Source organism: Arabidopsis thaliana, chromosome 5, assembly GCF_000001735.4.
Source record: "Arabidopsis thaliana chromosome 5, partial sequence".
NCBI lineage: Eukaryota > Viridiplantae > Streptophyta > Magnoliopsida > Brassicales > Brassicaceae > Arabidopsis > Arabidopsis thaliana.
The window spans coordinates 26230466-26244011 of record NC_003076.8 but is presented as its reverse complement, the minus strand read 5'-3'; the positions used below and the strand labels follow the sequence as shown (position 1 = coordinate 26244011).

General features: G+C 31.9%; 2 protein-coding genes across 3 annotated transcripts; both read right to left on the bottom strand.

The window, feature by feature from the left end:
- Nucleotides 1-2494: 2494 nt before the first annotated feature.
- AT5G65650 (sugar transporter, putative (DUF1195)) lies at nucleotides 2495-4599 on the bottom strand. The gene is made up of 3 exons (NM_125963.3): nucleotides 4173-4599; nucleotides 3872-4087; nucleotides 2495-2906 (listed from the first exon to the last, which is right to left on the bottom strand). Exons 1-3 carry the CDS (start codon nucleotides 4422-4424, stop codon nucleotides 2817-2819), a joined length of 558 nt encoding a protein of 185 aa, NP_569015.1. The 5' UTR covers nucleotides 4425-4599; the 3' UTR covers nucleotides 2495-2816.
- A 193-nt stretch (nucleotides 4600-4792) lies between these two features.
- bHLH093 (beta HLH protein 93) lies at nucleotides 4793-7048 on the bottom strand. 2 transcript variants are annotated; one of them, NM_125962.4, is made up of 4 exons: nucleotides 6258-7048; nucleotides 5590-5772; nucleotides 5291-5458; nucleotides 4793-5194 (listed from the first exon to the last, which is right to left on the bottom strand). In NM_125962.4, the coding sequence occupies exons 1-4, from the start codon at nucleotides 6873-6875 to the stop codon at nucleotides 5108-5110; spliced, it is 1056 nt and encodes a 351-aa protein (NP_569014.1). In that variant the 5' UTR covers nucleotides 6876-7048; the 3' UTR covers nucleotides 4793-5107. The 2 variants fall into 2 exon arrangements, with proteins under 2 accessions (NP_569014.1, NP_001078801.1); NM_001085332.2 differs by having other exon boundaries at nucleotides 4928-5194; nucleotides 5291-5448; nucleotides 6258-6957.
- Between the last annotated feature and the right edge of the window lie 6498 nt (nucleotides 7049-13546).

The following is a 13546-nucleotide window of genomic DNA, read 5'->3' as shown; positions in this document are numbered from 1 at the left end:
AAAAATGTCAGAAGTAAATTAACTTCATTGGATTAAAAAGTAATGAAAAGTTTTGTTAAGAGTTAGATATTACGAAAAGATGCAAAATAAACAGTGTTGTTTCAAGTGCGTCCTACACTGGAAAGTACAAATTGACTGTACTGATTCCTTTGATGACGTTATCTACGCTTCGTGGTTCTTCCGCGACCATTTTTTGTGGAAATTATTTGGTTTGTTGGTAATTTAAATATATTGCATATCTAGTAAAATACTTCCATTAACTATACTATAGTTGCATTTATTAAGCTAAGAAATCAAAGCGATCATGAACACATCAGTAACATAAAAACACCTTAATCCAGTTGTTAAGCTCAAATTATACGCTCGAACAAGAAGAATATCAAAAAATTGTATGATACGCGTATTTTATGTTGTCTATTCATAAATTCTTATTAAACAATTGTGTATTAGTGTATATATAAATCACATAATTATTAGTAGATCTAGTTCATTAGATTTATTATAATTACCTATATATGTATCTTTAATTTATTATAATTATTATTTTAAAATTCGCAGAATTATTTCTTTAAATATTGTCATAGTATTGCTAAGATATATCATCATGGAAAACAGTATTAAAAAATACTGTTGTCATATGAAAGCATGTGAGGGCACCGCAATCACCGCTGAAACCTACGGATCATGCCATTTTATCTCTTTATTTGTTTTTGTTTTTAGCTGAAAAATCATATAATATGCTAAACCAGCTTTAAAAAACTATAACATTTCCCATCATAAGATAACATATAACTTCAGAAGAAATTGTAATAGTAAAAAAATATGAACTCATGCTTTCTCTTAAAGATATTGTGGAAATAAGAACATTATAAATCGGAATTTCTTGCGACTACTATTCTAGCAATAGCTTATAAACTTTACTTAATTTTTTTAATAAATTTCCGTGATATATAGTTGGTACGCAATACGTACATTCCTCGAAAGAACTAAACAGTATATAGTCAACTAAAAAACTAAGAAATGTATTATTAAGAAAATGAAAATAATTTTGTAAGAAAATGATGAAAAGTAGAGTATAATGTAAAACGTACGGATGATAAGCAAGACAAGAGCGGGCCTGAGATTGAAGAAGGTCACATGGGGGAACATTTCTTCGTGCTTCTCTTATCCTGACGTCACCTTTTTCTATTTTTCTTCTAATCATACAATTTTTTCATTTATTTTTAAATTTATTATAGCTACAATGAAAATAATAAAGATATGAATTCGAATACTGAAAAATGGATTATTTTATTTTAAAACGGTTGTAGTGGAAAAATGTTAGGTATATGTAGTTTTAATTGAAAAAATTCTCCATGGATTAGTACCAACTCCTTTGCGGTTAAAACCACAAATTTGCTTAGAATCAGTTTCTGAATGGGATTGGCCACATAATTCAAAAGCATTTAAATCTTTAAATAATGTAAGTTTATGAAGTTTGTGGACTATAACCTCTGAGAGGTTATAATCCATCATAATTAGGCGTGTCACCAATTGGATTATTCAAGTGTTAATGATAGATTCGTCCCTAAACTAAAGTTTAAAACTTTTGTAAAAAGATTATAGTTTAAATAACAAAATTTGGCCATCATCAATCCATACATGTCCCATTATATTCTCTTTTTCGCCCTTTTCTTCATCTGTAATATCTGTCAGGTATGATTAAGAAAGGGCTGCTACACAACTTGTTGGGCTGCATCAGAATTCGAAAAGGATTCATCATTAGTTTCCAAATTGTAGATAATGTTGAAACTCGGATATGGACCATCTTATATCATACACACGTGTATATGTATAATGCATATGCATGTATATACACACATGCTTTTGCAAGTTGCATAGTGAGATTCTTGGTTAGACTTGCCTGCTAAATTTTATGATATTTGCTATTTGAAGCCAGTTTTATGTTAATTGAGACTTTGTTCTTGCTCTTGTTTAACCTTTTATAGAAAACTTTGATTTATGTTCTGTTATAATTTTTCCAATCATTGCGATTAACTCTAGCTATCTAATTAAGTGAGAAACATGACGTATCACCAAACGAATGTTATATAGGCCTTTTTGTTTCTCGTCTCCGGATTATAGCGTAAGCCTCATTTTCATCATGCTATTGAGTTTTGTTGTGGCAACTTGTTTCATAGTGCCCAAGTGGATTTCTTTCTTGGTTAAAAAATCATTATATTTTGTTTCATACTTTCCTTTATTGGACATTTGGATGTGTGTTACTTCATTCTTTATATGTGATGATTCCTCAGTCCAATGATTGTATTTTCCATTTGTATAAATGAAATTAACTCTCAAGGGATAATTACTATTTTTAGAAACAAATGATATTTGATTTTATTCTTTTTGTTTAAGTTGTTATCCCATCAATCTCATATATTATATAGCATTTGTTTATTTCTAAGTATTTTGCACAAATAAAAAAATTACTTCAGTGCTTGAGAGTTATTAATTAATATATAACTAGAAAATTCATTGGAAGGTATTTAAATGTATGGGCTAACTACATATGAAATATTTCATAAATCCAAAATAAAAGACATTACCGTTCAGAGCTAATAAGGTGTGGATAAAAAGCTTCCTCAAAATTTTGTTTATAGAAGAGATGATGATGATAGTGAAAGGATTAATGCCCCTAGTGGAAGAAAAAATAACACTAATGATGGACATATATTCTAGGGATGAGGTTGATTGATCTTTCTGACATCAAGTATATGTATGGTCACGCCACGACGGCTGACTGCTACACTACCTTTTTCGTAAAGCCTCCATAGCTATTTCAATCGACGGCTGCTTGGTTTTGATATTTGAGTTGCTCTTCCTTTGTCCGCAAGTTTTAGAGTCTTTGTCAATTCTCGTACATTCTGCATACAAAGTAGACAAAACCGATTACCATACCAACAAAGTGACACAAGTTAATCATGTAACAAGTATTAAACGTTTTGTTTCCATCTACAACAAACAAAGAAACTCAAGGTTTCCAAATAGCCAAACTCTTTCTATATCGTGCCTTATAACTTTACTAACCATCAACGAAGCTATATAGCTTACAATCTAGCAAGAAGTATCGGGTCCTTACGATTGAGCAGATCAATAGAATGGAAGTGGATATGTAAAAACCAAAATTACCCACTTATAAGAGAATGTACGTGGAGGAAAGAAACTGACTATTCATCCAAACATTTATATCTACCTTATGTGGTTTAGTGTGGAATTAAATGCAGACAGAGAAACCTATAGTCTCTCCGTAATTTAGTTGAATATAGACAATCATCACTTTGTAGTTATGCAGCTATCTTCAACAGCATAATCTAGAGCGCAAAACTAAGAAAACCGAACAAGCTTTCATAGTGATACCCTACCCGGCACACTAACCCTCCGAAAAAGGATCAACATCCATATTAGTTTCTTAGAATTATAGGCTAAGATGGATATCAGACTTTGACCATTCTTAAGAGCGACAACATGTTTTTCTTCCCTAGTTGCCTGGTCTGGCTTAATAGAAGAAAAACTTCTTTGGCCTGTATAACGATAAAAGAGCTGCCAAAAAGAAATAGAAGATGAAGCCAATCTACTAACACCTATGCAGAATAATACTAATCTATTATCCAGAATGATTTAGCTCCTCAAGACTACTTCTACCTTAAGATTTCAGCTGCAAAATTGATACAAACTCTGATCTCTATTTTCATTTTTTTCTTGTAGTTGTCTCATCTCAATCTTTAGCTAATTACAGTGACTCTATGACCTAAACACACTGAATGCATAATGAAACCGCACAGAGAGAGCAATGTGCAGTGTTAAAGGCATAAGGAAGTTAGACTCTCACCGTGGAATGAAGCGGAGGCGGATCTATAACAATGGAGCGAATAGACATCCTAGCGATCTCGGAAATGGCAGCCTCAACCACATCAGGTACATCACTGGTAAGCTCCTCGTAAGCAGCCTCGAAGGCCTCTTGCCAAAACCTAGGTAATCTGATACGACGGCCATTGTTATACACATCCCACATGTGCTTCACCACTTTCTCCCTCTCCTCCATTTCCTAATAACCTCATCAACACAACACAAATCAAACGTAATTCACAGAAATCAGAAAACAGATCGCGAAGAAGAAGAAGAAGACTCACAAGAACATCGAGATCCTCGTGGATGGGAAAGACGAGATCGTCGGTGAAATGGTTAATGTTACCGGCAGACCAACGGAGATTGACCGTGCCAGTGAGCATTGACCAGAAAGCGAGTAACAGAATCGCAGCTAAGGCCCAAAACTTGTACCGGCCTTTCGAGAAGAGAGCGGAATAACCGGTTTCCTTCTTTCCGGTCACCGTCGTCGCCGCGACGGAAGAAGTGCTTATTGGTAAGGAATCTCCATCCTTCATCGGTAAAAGGCTCGAGTGTCGGCGAGATCAAACGGAGATTAGCGAGTGACCACCGGAGGATTGTTGTTTCTATCTAAATCGGAGATTCTTTCTAATAACAGAGCAGGAAGATATAAGAGAAAACATAAAGTTTGGGCTTACTAAATAAAGCCCATTTGGATCTACATCAGTTGCCGTTCTTTATAGGCCCAATAATTGATTAAGCCTAAGTTAGGGCCTCTTGGAATTTTATCGATAAAAGATTAATTCGTTGACGTAAGTGCCGCAGTAATGATGAATGCGTTGATTGGTGGAGGCACAGTCATTAACATTATAATCACGCTTATGATTAGCCTTTATAACTTTTTGATTAATACAGCTTTTTTATTTGATGATGCATCCTTCGAACATCGGTCACTGTCATATACGAACCCTAATTTCAATTATCGAAGTGGTTTATTTCCCTCAAAGCAACATAATATAACCTTTTATTTTATATCTCAATTTGTTCTTTGATATAATTTAGGAGAAACATCTCTTTTTAAATTTCCTTCTTTTGTTTATACAACTGAACTCATAATGTTTTCCCCTAGGAAAAAAAAACCAAACTCACAAGGGAATTAAAACAACATCTAAAGTTTATAAGCGCTAGTATTATTAGAAATAAACAATAGTTTTGGTTTATTAGTTTCAATCATGACTCATTACAAGCAGCTTCCACCATAACCTGCGTTTCTGAATAATGCTTGTTTTATATCTTCTGATGTTATGAAATCTCTCTGCTCAGCTCCCTATAAACATATATACAACAAAACTCATCAATATTATCATTACGAATACTATATAATTAACATTCCATGCATAAATACTTTATATTAAATCGATACCTCAGAACAAGAAGCCTGCAAAGAGAAATCACTAAAGCAGCTTATAACACATTGTTCAATCTCCAAGCCTAGAGTCTCTAATGTATTCACAGTAGATAGTAGCAATCCCGGTTTTGGCGAGCAGCATATATCAACTCGAGTATCCTCGTCTCTACGATCTATTTCAAACTATGCAAAACATAAACAGAATTACAAAAAGATTTGTTAAAAAGACAGGGGGTTTGTTTATAACAATTCATAAATACAAGGGCTAATATGTAGAAGGAAAAAAACAAGAGCAATGTAAAATATCTTTGTACCTTTGGTGAGTTTCTGACCAGAGGTTCGTTCGCATTAAGATCCTTGAGATCACCGAAGAGCTTAGAGTGATGTGAATTGTTGCTATTTCCAAGTTCTTGTTCCTCATCTTGTAATTTGTTGATTTTGTCTAAAAGCTCTTTCATGTAATCTATGGCATCTCCTAATATCGATGTCCTGTCCATCTGATTTTTTTGAACATACCAATAATCATTATTTTAAAACACTTTTAAATGATTTATCACTTTTCAGCCGGTTCTGTAGATTCCCTTAAAAGTAAGAACACAATAATTAAACAATCTTGAAGAAGAAAACTAAGGTTTCAAAAAAGAAGAAACAAACACATAATGTTAAAATACAAAAGGCTGAATTTGAAACCAATTTTATAACTAATTCACTCATTTAAAAGGACGAATCTTTTGTTGATTTTCCTGAGACCAATTTTTTGAATTAAATGTTAAATAAATCTTCAAAGAACACAAAAACCTTAGCTAGGGTTAGATTTTGAGGTAAATCAAGAAGATTAAAAAGGTCATTTTCTTTATGAACACATATAATAATACAGTCATTAACCTACTCATTAAAAAAATGATCAAATCTTTTGCTGATTTTGACTACAATTATTATTAATGGTTTGAAAGAAAAAAAAGATTAGCATTTTGTAATTTACCTTACTGATTTTTGGGACGATGGATCGGAGCATAGAAAGACGATCGTTAAGTCGTTTTCTCCGTCGTCTCTCCGCCATGAGATTCTTAGAAGGTTGGCCTTCAAGCTTTTTGCTCTTCTTCTTGTTCGTCTCTCCTCCACAGTAACCAACACTGAAGCTCTTGCTCTGATCAGACTCCATCAATGGAGAGGGATACGACATCGGATTATTAAAGTTCTCTTCTTGACCATTTTGAAGGATCAATGGAGGCGATGAGGAAGAAGAGTCAATTATCTCTTGCAAAGCCTCAAGAAAAGGGTAGTCAAATGTTGCTCCGGCGGTCGCGGAGGAGGATAACGGCGGCGACAGTGGTTGTAACGGTGGCGGTTGGTGAAGAAGCAATGGAGGAGGTTGAGAGATTAGATCCATGAAAGAAGAAGGATACAAAAGGGTATTTTCGTCTTCTTCTTCATTGTTGAAACAGAGGTAATCAATATTATATCCATTTGGGAAGAATTGATGATGATGATGATCAAATCCGCCATTAAAGCTCAGATTGTTGATGTTGTTGTCGGTTGTTTCTTGCTTTGTCGGAACAAGAAGCTCTTCGAACACATTCATTTGAGTCGACAGTTCCATTCTTTTCTCTCTATCAAACTCTGTTTTCTGGTAATAGAATGGACGAAGAAAACAGAGTGTGTGTGTGTGTGTGTGAGTTTGTGGATTAAAGAAGATGAACTGTATTTATATATAAATCCAGAGATGTCTGTCTGTGTGAGAGAGTATACTATTAATTAAATAAAAGATTCCCGTTTAATTTGTGATTAGTATAATATATGGTTTTTATTTAGTTTGATAACACATTTTATTGTTTTCTCGTGACAAATAATAAAAACATTTTTGTTTGCTGTAGCCTATAGCTAGTACTAGATTAGCTATATATTACAAGACTTGACATGAACCGATGTAGTTTTTATTTTGGTAAGTTTAGCCTACGAAAAAAGAAAAGGTACTGCTAACTGCTAAGAAAGTTTCACTCAAAATCATATAATCAATAATCAAATTTCTTTTATAGGAGACTTTTTGGTTTAATGATTGATATTTTACTGCAGTAAAACTTTTAGAAGTTCTGCAATTCGTGTGTCATATAGTTCTAGAGGTTGCGGTTTCTAACATCCATGTATACGTGCATTGTATGTAGACAGATTCGTCCATCGAAAAAAATACCATGATACATTGAGATATTACTATATCAGTCTAAAATGACCATCTAGGTGTTTACTCGAATCATTTTCAATTTTTCATAACAAGATTAAATTTCTGGCTATTTTATATTACTTTTTCATATATTATATATAAATCATGCATTAGGTGATCATATATAATCTAGCACATCTGTGTTTCGAAGTGTTGGAAAAAAACAAAGGGGAAATGGAGTAATGGACTCAAGAGTTTAGGTCTTAGTTATTATATAAATGAAAAATGTATTCATCTAATTGAGAAACAAACAAAAAGAGAGTAATATACATTGATTAATTCCCTTTCCTTACAGGATTGCTTTGATCCCACAAATTTCATGTCTCGACGAAAACGGATGAACATTTGTCTACCCCTCTTGCTTTCTTTATTTTTCTGTCTGCCATATATATTTTTATAATTATATTTTACATAATAATGATGAACTATTATTGAGAGGGAATTAATCGTATATACACAGGCGTACGTAATTATCTATTGTGTACGCATATTCTACTAAATTGCGTCTAGATCTTGCCTTAATTTTATATTCAGCATCACTTGTTTTTTTTTTAATTTCAATTTGACCCTTAAATCAAGGTAATGTTTGTGAATAGTAATCTCATTTTTTCAAGTGTAGGCCTATTAATAATTGTCATATGTGTTCACATTTGTCTTACGTTTGATATGACGTTTATTCTTTTGATTAACGCTTTTACATAGTCAAAATTTTTATAATAATTGGATGGGCTATTCGCGGTAATTGTTATGAATATGATGAAGTTATGAACTAATGACCGAAAATATTGGAGCTTTTCGAATTTTTAAAGATATATTCTCGTTCTCATAGTAGTACTGTATAATTGTTTGCTATCAAGGGCACCATTTCGGGGCGTAAATTGACAAATCTGAAAGTAAAGGGGTGAAATTTGAAAGTATATTTATAGAAGCAAATCTAGCTACTTTGACTGCTAATATTATTTATACGAAACAAAAATCCTTGGAAAATCACGCATATGCCTAGAATGTAGCTTTTCAATTTTTTTATGTGTAATATTTTATGTTTGCATGTGAACTTCTTGCTCCATCTTCAGTGCCATTCTCATATAAAAAACCGTATAAAAACAAAATGTGAAAAAAGTAAATAAAAGTAAGATTAATAATAAAAAGATCGAGAGCACATGGTAAAGAGAAGCTCCATGTTCACGAAAACAAACAAACTGTCTTAGGCCTCTCTCGTCCTTTCAGTTCACTCACTTTCAATCTATAATTCAACATTCACATTCATATTATACATGTGTGGGTGTATATAGTACAATATATCTGGATTATAAATTATTTAAAAATATGAAACACAAGTTTTATTAAACGAAGATCTTTGATTTAATGATGAACAAAAAACAAAAGCAAATATATCATTGATGAATCTCTACAAATATTAATTTCTGTATTCAAATATCATTTATACACACAATATAAAGGTCCCAGAATTTGTGCTTGTGGCGTAACATCACAACCAAAAAAAACTATTAAACCAAGTTATGATGGACTCAAGTTATTCTAATGTTAATGGTTAGACCATCAAGTCATTCTAATGTTAATGGTTAGACCATCAAGTCATTCTAATGCTATCCATTAAAAGAAAACAGTAAAGTATCGTGTAAATAGATACATATTGCACTCAAAAACGTAGTTACATAGATAACCCACCACGTGTGACATGTCTTTATAGTATAGGCACATCCACAGATGAGTATATAACATATGTGTGTGTTAATTATAAAGATGAGTGTGAAGAAGAAGAAGAAGAAGAGACGGACAAGTCTGTGGTTAATGGGATCGAGGCTTGTTTGTATTCATCAGAAGCTATGATATGCGTGAGAGTTTGTGGGGTTTACATAGATAGACAGATTCAGTGAACTGTCTCGTACTGCATTGTGACCCTCTCCCTAATTAATGATCTTCTTCTTCTTCTTCTCCTTCTCCTTCATCTTCTTCCTCTTCACATGACGTGACTAACCAAAAAAGCTGCTCCTCAATTTTCATTATAACTTCGTCTTCTTCTGTATTAATTTCTCTTTGGATTCTAATCATAAGTCAAAGCCCTCACTAGATATAGAGAATTCGACTGAGGGTTACAATACACGATTTTGTTTTGTTTTTGTTGTTATTAATAAAGCTAAAAATCTAAATTATATATGGATTTAATTTATCTTTAAATATTTAATGTCATTTAATCTAAGTAGTTGTTTGAATCATTACAAGTGTAGTTCTACATTTTTTCATATAAAATAGATTAAAATATCTAATGTGTTTTTAATTTTCGTTATAGTTATATAACACTTTGATTGCATTTAACTAATGAAAGTAAAAATAAAATAACTTACACTGAAAAAAAGAAAAATCATTCAAAATAAAAATAAAATCCGAATAACATAAAACAGATTTACTACTGTTCGAGTTAAGCATTTGGAGAAATGATAAAAAAAATACAGAGTGAATAAAAAAAAAAAAACGAAGATTTGACCCGATTCGGTTCTCAAGGTGAATGTGTATGACAAAGAGAAGGGGCCAAGACCACGTGAAATATTTTTCCAACCTCAATATCTACGTGGCCTTTTATCAAGCGTCCACCTGTCCATGTTAGCATTGCCAGGCATCTTTTCCGTATGTGCCAAAAATCAAATATTTTTAAAATGCGAAGAAACAGTTTTTGCAACAAAAATCGTAGCTTAAATAAATTAACTTATTTCGACAAAAATAAATAAATTGACTTAAAAAACCAAACCTGTTACTGACAAAAAGTAAAATTTTCGTAATTTTATAAGTTTAATATGAACTCAGTTTTTTTTTTTTTTTTTTCAATTAAAGAATAAGATAGGTGTAGGGAATACATGAATTGATAATAAGCTTAAATCGGGGGATGCGATACAGATTGCAGGATATGTTTTTTTTTGGTTCTTGAACAAATACTTTATTTTAATTCTGGGCACTTCCACAAGAAAGTATCCTCTTATTATTAAAAGGAAAGTACAAACTGAAATTTTGTCTAATTTGGCCTCAATTTTGATTTTAATTTTGGATTTTGTTCTTTGCTATTCAAAATCATTAAGGGTAATTTGGTCTTAACAATCTCCTAAACTTTATATAATCCGATTAAATCTAAACCGTTCAATAAAATTAATTTTCTTCAATCTAAACCGTTCAACAAAAATAAATAAATAACAAGCAAAAAAAAGTTAAATACATTTTAACACATTCTTCTTATCACTAAATAACAACAAAAAAAAATCCCAATTATTTTTTAATTATGTTTATTAAAAAAATTATATTTATAAGTTTAGGATATCAAATTTACTCAAATATTTAGTATAAAAACTAAATAAACCGATTGCCCGCGGTAAACCGTAAGTTAAATCCTAGTATTATTGTATAATTAAGGATAATTCCTCGAATTAGTTGTAATTAATACCAGTATACCACTTTAGCTAATTAGAACAACAACTATATGTCTTTTTCTTACGATTTTTATATTGATTATTCTAAAATTATTTTTATTTTTTAAGAAGGGAAAATGAAGAAGAGTTGAGCATTTTCTTCGTGTAGCTAGAAAAGATATACTATCGTTGATTGACTCTCCAATTTATTTCATTTGTTAAAAACCAAATATTTCGATTTCGTACGTAACGAGATTTTGTTTGCATTGCATGAAATCGGTGGACAAGCCCATAGTTTATGCATATTCTCTCGTCGAAACCGCTTTTCACTTTTTCCTTTGTCCACTCTTTTTTAATTATTTATTATTATTATTATAACATTTAAAGGACGCATATTTCTTCGTTTTGGGCCCGTTTAGTGAACACCTTCGTTAAATTTTAATATTTAATCATACAATACAACTAGTTATAAGATTTAGCCGTTTAGGTTAAACACTTCAACAAAAAAAAAGAAAGGCATTCAGGATAATAAAACCATGTCTAGAAAAATGGAAGTCCGCATTATCTATTGTTACTGTTAGTTAAGTCATCTTCTATTGTTATTGAGTTAGTCCATGCACCCCAATACTTACAGATCAAAAGAAGAAGTCTCTGTAAGTAGAAGATATACGGATGCAATATATCTAACCATGGTGGTGCACACTGAAGACTTATCATGTCAAAACGAATAATCAAAACATGCATGTTGGATATAGCAAATGTTTGATATGGTAAATAAGTAGATTTTGAAAAATTAGTGTTATTGGGAATTAAGACAGGTTATAGAAAAATGGTAAATAAAACTTTTTTTAAATGACTTTCAAAAAATCTATCTCACGGTTTAACATTTTTAAAAATATGCGAAAAATGAAAAAGACATTTCTTTTCGTATGTTTTTTTCAGTGAATGTTGATTTTTTTTAGGTTTTCATATAATTAATGTGTTGTTTCAAATAATGATTTCTTTTGCTTGTGCTCTAAATAGGGTCGGGTCTCAAAGAGAGAGAGCGCATTGTCGTATAGTATGGGATAAAAAAAACATGATTGAGAGGAGATGGAACGGGAGTGTATATGAGCATTATTGGAATTGTCCACCCATAAACATGGATTTTATACATTCACTTAATATAACCGTTTAGCCCTAAAAAAACCACCTAAAATCATTAGTCGATATATATAGTAACGAGAATGCGTATGAATAAGAAGTTAAAAGGCAACGTCATATTCTCCGTTCTATATATAAGTGTGTACGTTAAAGTAAGAGCTCACGTATAGTCGGCATGTCACACTCATAACATTTTTTTATTCATCCAACATACTTTTCCAATCATGCCTAGTAGGTGTTAGTGTTATGGCATTTTATTCACGAAATTTCGTTGGTCCATATATACCGATAAGTTAACGAATTCTAAAATAATTTATACAAAACATTATTGTGTACAGAAAAACATAGTGTTGCATCATAACTTTAGATTTTAGCATAGACTCTCACACACATACAACACGATCTCGGGTCCCCCGGATTTCTCTCGTGTCCTCTTTACTGATGTCATGATATTATTTGTGCGAACTAAATTATATTTCGGGAGTTTTATATGGTTAAAGTTTTAGCACTTTGCGTGAAACGAAGGGCAAAAGATCATTCCCGTATATTCTGCATTTAGGAGGCACATTGACTTAGTAAAACAAATACGCCACACAGTGAATCAAATAGCGGCTAGGCCGTTTAAATTATCGTCATGGATAGAGAAATTTTAGCATCAAAGCCGTTTTAGGTATCGTCATAGAATGTCTTACGTTTTTGTTGTTGTTGATAAAACTATATGTTACGTTCAAAATATATTATAAAAAAAGAAGAGATATTTTAACTATTCAATCAGACATAACAATATCTTGAACATCATTTGAAACTTTTCAATTCGATCAAAGAAACCTTGATATCTCGAGGTGGAGCACAGGGCCATCCTCAGGTCTATTCAATCCACTAAACCACTATTAGAAATATCACATTAGTCAAAAAGTTATGAATTTTTTCTGTTATTTTATGAGACATCCAAATATCAAATTCGACACGATTCATATTATACATTTCCTTCGAAACAATTAGAACGACTTTTGAAATAAAAACAAATGGGACGAATAGAAAGAAAAAAAAAGAGTGGGGACATTCAATTATTACAACATAAGAAGGGAGCTTTATGAGAGAACAGGAGCCAGATTCAGTTAATTATGTCTACTTCTGGTATTATATTTGTTTTGTTTTTACACAGATTTGTACGAATCATAATCAAAGTCACATCTTATCTCACATTCACATGTTCAAAACTATTCATTTTACCCTGGATTTTCATAGTAACATTTATATTCGTGTCTTCTAATTTGTTTTCATCTCTAATGCCAGCTTGCAAATTTTTTCTTTTTTTTCCTAAGTCAAATTTCTAGATAGCATCCTATATAATGATTAGTGTTATCATTTCGCTCGTGTAGGCTAATTATCGATTTTCTTTTATTTTCAAAGACACATACTCAGTGCTAGAGAGGAGCTATTTGTTTCCGTAATCCTGGGCCTCTGAGAGTTTTGAACAAACATATTGGGCTA

What these genes read in the sequence shown, in the direction of transcription:
- AT5G65650 (NM_125963.3), bottom strand. Translation starts at nt 4,424, where the DNA reads ATGAAGGATGGAGATTCCTTACCAATAAGCACTTCTTCCGTCGCGGCG. An exon ending in ACGAGGATCTCGATGTTCTT is followed by an intron (nt 4,088 to 4,172) that starts GTGAGTCTTCTT and finishes TGAGGTTATTAG; the next exon opens with GAAATGGAGGAGAGGGAGAA. An exon ending in CGCCTCCGCTTCATTCCACG is followed by an intron (nt 2,907 to 3,871) that starts GTGAGAGTCTAA and finishes CTTTGTATGCAG; the next exon opens with AATGTACGAGAATTGACAAA.
- bHLH093 (NM_125962.4), bottom strand. Translation starts at nt 6,875, where the DNA reads ATGGAACTGTCGACTCAAATGAATGTGTTCGAAGAGCTTCTTGTTCCG. An exon ending in TGGTCAGAAACTCACCAAAG is followed by an intron (nt 5,459 to 5,589) that starts GTACAAAGATAT and finishes TGTTTTGCATAG; the next exon opens with TTTGAAATAGATCGTAGAGA. An exon ending in TGCAGGCTTCTTGTTCTGAG is followed by an intron (nt 5,195 to 5,290) that starts GTATCGATTTAA and finishes ATATGTTTATAG; the next exon opens with GGAGCTGAGCAGAGAGATTT.